General features: G+C 36.8%; 1 protein-coding gene across 1 annotated transcript; it reads left to right on the top strand.

Annotated features, from left to right (window-relative positions):
* On the top strand, window positions 1-2,881 carry LOC133326149 (thyrotropin-releasing hormone-degrading ectoenzyme-like). The gene is made up of 2 exons (XM_061534828.1): window positions 1-5; window positions 73-2,881. The coding sequence occupies exons 1-2, from the start codon at window positions 1-3 to the stop codon at window positions 2,879-2,881; spliced, it is 2,814 nt and encodes a 937-aa protein (XP_061390812.1).
* The last annotated feature ends 3,135 nt before the right edge of the window (window positions 2,882-6,016 follow it).

The following is a 6,016-nucleotide window of genomic DNA, read 5'->3' as shown; positions in this document are numbered from 1 at the left end:
ATGAGGTGAGCATCCTGCTTTTCCTCTGAATTATTTGAATAAAATAATTAAAAAACTGTTCACAATTAGCAGGTCAAACAAATTCATCGTTCATCAAGTCTTCTGGGGACTAATATTTCTGTTTATATTGCCAACGAGCGAATCGAGCTATTCACATTACCGCTTACCCAGCGCCGTAAAACCGGATCATTATCACCTTAAACTTATAACATATTTGGAGGAGAGTAACAATTTTACATTCAGTGGCAAAGTTTCAATAGAATTTGAAGTTCTCGAGGAAACTTCGAATATAACATTGCACGTTCGTAATTTAACAGTGGATAAAGAGCAAATCGCGCTTCATAACATACCCGGCGATGTTGATGTAAATAACTTTAATTTTTGTCTGCAAAATATTGAGACAATACCGGAACATGACTACTATATAATACAACTGTGTGAGCCATTATCCTCTGGACAGCGTTACAATTTGACTTTGTCGTTTGAGGGAATATTAAATGATGATCTTACGGGTTATTATCGCAGTTCCTATGTGAATGAAATGAATGAAACCCAGTTGTTGTCGGTGACACAATTTGAACCGACTTATGCCCGTAAGGCATTTCCCTGTTTCGATGAACCAAATTATAAGGCCACTTTTACCATATGGTTGGGTCATAACAAGTCCCTCAAGGCTTTAAGTAATATGCCACTACAGCAACAAATTCCCCTGGATGACGTTGACGACTTTGTGTGGAGCATATTTGAAGAGTCTGTCAGCATGTCCACATATTTAGTGGCATATAGCATCAATGATTTTGTGTGTAAAGAAACAAAACGAGATGATTCCGAAGTGGTATTCCGTACCTGGTGTCGGCCAGAATACTATGAACGTTGCCGTTATGCTGCCGAAATTGCTCCTGATATTCTCAAGTACTATGAGGAATTATTTGGCATCGCATTTCCCTTTACAAAAGTCGATCAAATTGCAGTGCCTCAATTTTCACAAAATGCTATGGAAAATTGGGGACTCATTACCTACTACGAAGATATTTTCCTAACGAAGGAAAATTTAAGTGACACCACCACCTTCGAAGAAAAACAAAATATAGCCACGGTCATAGCTCACGAATTGGCTCATCAATGGTTTGGCAACTTGGTCACCATGGAATGGTGGACCGATATTTGGCTCAGTGAAGGTTTTTCCACATACATATCCACATTGGGAGTGGCCAGTCTATATCCCGAGCTACCTTGGCAGGCATTTGATACCTATGATAATTTCAAGGAATTCTTTGTGGCCGATGCTAAGACGGACAGTCATGCCATATCGAACGACAAATGTAACTCAAGTGATATCATGAAAAGTTTTGATGCTATAGCGTACAGAAAGGGAGCAGCTGTGCTGCGGATGACTCACATGTCTATGGGTCCGGATTGGTTCTTTGATGGCATATGTGGTTATTTGAATAAACATAGATATTCCACTGCTACCCAAGATGACTTGTGGCAGGCATTTACGGATGCTTTCCTTAAAACCACAAATGATCTCAAACCTCCAACCAGCATAAAAACAATTATGGATTCTTGGACCCTACAGGCTGGTTATCCTTTAGTTGAAATCGAACGAAATTATGAAGCGGGTACAATGGAAATTTCCCAACAACGATTTTTGTCACAGGCTTCAAATAAGACCAGCCCGGAAGGAGAATGTTGGTGGACACCTCTAAGCTATACAACAGCTGCGGAATTAGATTTTAATTCTACCATAGCCAAGGTATGGCTAGAATGTGATTCGAATTCGGGTAACAGTTTAAATCTAACATTGGAGAATATTGCGGCGCCTAATGATTGGATTTTATTTAATATCCAAATGGTTGGTGTCTATCGGGTTTCATATGACCCCACAAATTTGCGACTGTTGGCAGCCACTCTGAACAGTGAAAACTTTAAGGACATTCACGTTATGAACCGCATGCAAATTGTGGAGGATATCAAAGTACTAGCCTGGGAAGGTCATCAAAGTTATGACATCTACTTTGAAATTTTTGAATATCTACACAGGGAGGATGAAAATTGGCCATGGGAATCGGCAATTGCCGGTCTAAGAGATCTTTCCAATATTTTTGCACCATTCCCATTGATGACTAAATATTTACACACATTTATGCGTTATATCATAGAACCCTACTATCACCGTCTTGGTGGCTTAAATGGCACCCGCGAAACGTCCGATATTCATAGTCAAATTATTATGGTTGCCTGTTTCCTCGAACTCCCAGATTGTGTTCACGCGGCACAGGAATACTTTGAACAATGGAAAACTTCACTCAACACACCCTCCAACTTGAAGCAAATACCCAGCGAACTAAAAACCATTGTTTACTGTAACGCTGTGCGATTTGGTCCACCGGATAATTGGGATTTCCTATGGCAACATTATCTAGAGTCACGAGACCATGAAATTCTTTTGGGTTTGGGTTGTTCTCGAAACGAAACTGTTCTAAGAAATTTTGTTCAACTCTATCAAGCTAACAGTAACGAATCCAATATCGATGTATTCTTTTATATATACAGAAGTGTTACCGGGGTGGAGATTATACGCGACTATTTCAAAGAGACAATTAATAATTGGACGTCTATAGACGTGGATGTGGAGACACTGTTGTTGTTAAGTTTTCATCTAGTTCGTCCTAATGATTTGAATGCCTTCGAAGAACTTATAAATATAAATCCGGACTATTTTAAAGATTATGAAGAAATTGTAGAATATACTCGGAGTACCATCGCATTCAGATTACAATGGATCGAACGTAATTTGGAAGATATTAAATTCTATTTATATAATCGTCTAACACAAATGGGACTTCTTGAAAATAATACCATAGAAGACAATAGTTGACCCGGACCAAAGTGGTATAGAATACATAAGTTCCACATAATTCCTCTTTTTGGCAATCTCACAGAGTGATAGATTGTAATGATAAAAAGAACACATGTCTGTACTTAACTTTTCCACAAAAACACTCCTAAATAGTGTTATGTTATTAAATTTATACATTTTTATTAAATACTCATAACTATTGTTCAATATAAATATAGTATAAAGACTGCCAGCTGATAAGTGTTACGTTATTATTTTGGGTACAACTAACAATGGATCAATTAACGAAAAAGAAAAAAATCAAAATATAATTACAAACTATTAAATAATATTTGTTTTTCTCTAAGGAAATGTGAGGAATACAGTAAGTCAAAACATAATCAAATTCGGCCAGAACTTAATAAAAACGTGAACCAAACCTTCGAAAATACTCCATATCGAAAATATCCATTTCGTAAAATAAAATATTTTTCATGATGTATCTTTTTATATCCTCAGCAACTTATAAATTACAATTTTTATGGAGGGTATTCCAATTGTAACTCATCGAAATCAAAAAAAAATATTTATATTTGCCCCCATGTATGGGGGATATTCAATTAATAGTCGGTTTAGCTATCTGTTGCAATCATTCTACCTACGGAAGATAGCGAGATAACGAACTAGAACGTCAGGTTCGAGAATGAACTACATTGGCCCGTATTTAGGCCTAGCCCCCATATTACCTATACAGTGTGAGATGAAAAAACTGCAACCAAGTTCAGACTTCTGTCATTTCTAAGCCATTCGTCCGACATCTGTTAAAATTATTTCCAGTGACATCTCATTATATTGTTTACAAGCGTACAAAAGCATTTTGGTGAGAATTTTCCAGATAAAATGCTATTCGTAACGGAATTCAAGCGTGATAGTGTGATTTCTTTATATTTGGTTGAAAACCACAAGTGGCTATCGTTAACACTCCAGCATTTAAATGTGAATAAATGTCTTGTGTCTCGTGCCAACGCTCGTAACCGTGATACTGGTAGCGTTGTCAAGGAAGTGGACGGAATAAAACAGCAACATCAGCAGAAATGGTCCGAAAAGTAAAGAAGCGATTTGATCGAAGCCCGCGTCGCAGTAGCCGAAAAATGGCTCGTGAGCCATTCGGCAAATATTGAAAAATAAGCCATTGAAAATCCAAAGCCATTGAAATTCCAAAAAGTGGAAAAACTTACACAGCAACACAATGACAATAGACTCAAAAGAGCCAAAGATTTGCTTCGCTTGGCCGAAAGTGGTAAACTGCCGAATTTAGTTTTTTCCGGTGAGAAAACATTCGTTGTCCCGCAGTTTGAAAACAAACAAATCGATCGTGTTTACTTGACAAAGAGGTCAGCTGAAAATGTGCACCGGTTCGTACATGGTTCAATCGTCGCTCTCCGCTCGTATTAATCGACCGTGGCATCAATGTAAATAAATACTGAATGTTATCGCGAAAATATTCTGGAGAGTGTATTAAAGCAAACGCTTTGCCGGGATTGGCCCAAAATACCGCAGAGCAACATTCGGGCAGCGTGTAACAGTTGCATTGGTCGTTTGAAGGCCACAATTTGTGCCAAAGGTGACCAATTCGAACAAATCTAAACATATTCTAAAATTTGATGCTATTTCCGACAATATTTTTCTTTCATTTAATAAAATTAAAAAAATTTAAAAATTATGGCGTTTGACTTTGTTGCAGTTTTTTTATCTCACCCTGTACATGATATATATATATGATGCCTACCGATTTTCGGCATTTTTAATATTTAGGGTGTATGAAGGTATTGTGATGCAAAATATTAGTTCAAAATTATAGCACAATTTCGAACTCGGTAATTCCTACACGAAGTAATCAATATTGGTTTCCCTTCAGGTATAGCCTCCAGAAACGTACGCAAACAAAATTTTTTTTCTGAAAATTTTTATATTGAACCAGTTGGCACCACCCCACCCAACGAAATTAAATTCTGTGTACGTTTGTGATGGCCTCATAAAGCTATGCCCTCTAAATTACACTATTTTGAGGATTTTATATACACGTTCTACCCTACCATGCTTTGTCAATATCGACCCAAGTTTTGGGGGTTTGAGATTTTAGGAAAAATGTCCATTACAAATTGTTAAAATTTGTATTTGGTGTACATTATCGCTTGGTACAATTGTCGGTAACTGTATGTATACCTGTCAGTATACCTATGGTGTACCTTCACCTGAAATATCAAGTTAAATATTGCATTAATTACATTTAACGTGCGAATTTACTTACTTGGATAGCCATCGTGAGAATTTGATTGCCGAGAGCAAATTAGTTCTTCACCATCCTGAACTAGTAAAATGTCAATTGAAATACTCAATATTATTCAAACTGCTGTCCAACATACTGTATTGAGGCACTAAACCGAGAATCGAATTTGCAACAAGCCGAAAACCAACAAAAAATATTGAATATGGAAGTGGTTACTCCGACAAGTGACCGATAATCCAAAGCTAAGTGCACCTAAACACTGTCGAATATTGTTAAAAAGTTACGCTTAAGAGGCCCCAATTATGGCCTAAAAATACTTGGAGAAGGTAATCGGGCCAAAGAATAAGCATGCCCGTTTTGATAAAGATCGGTCAAAATTTAGTGGGTCAAATGGACCCTGACCCGATCTATAGGCCACAATTGAAAGCCAAACATCAAAACACAACCCAAAGTGAAGGGAATCTCGACAAGTAATTAGAAGTGCTGTACTGAATTAGTAATATTTTTTATCCTCTAATCGGCCAAGAGGGTTCAAATATCGAGAAATATTGCCCAAGCTCAGAATATAGAACCACAGAAAGTTATATTTTCGTGGAAGTTGTGTAAGGCATCATATGGTCGGCCCCGTCCGACTATACTGCTCTGCTCACTGGTTTATATTGAATTCTCATAAATATTGTTTATTTTTTTATTGCATAAGTTTTAAGTTCAGATGTTCATGTTCGCATATAAAAAACAATAAAATGTAATTCATTGATTAACATGCACTTATGCTAGTTTATGTTATAAAATAGCTGAATTGAATTTTATTTTTAGTTACACATGTTTTTTTTCAGATTTTATAGTTGATAATTCCAAAACAGATTATATTCTCATCAATGAGC

Source organism: Musca vetustissima, unplaced genomic scaffold, assembly GCF_032173495.1.
Source record: "Musca vetustissima isolate MV318-11 ecotype Yass unplaced genomic scaffold, APGP_CSIRO_Mvet_v1 utg36595, whole genome shotgun sequence".
Classification (NCBI taxonomy): Eukaryota; Metazoa; Arthropoda; class Insecta; order Diptera; family Muscidae; genus Musca; species Musca vetustissima.
This window is presented reverse-complemented; position numbering and strand designations above follow the sequence as displayed.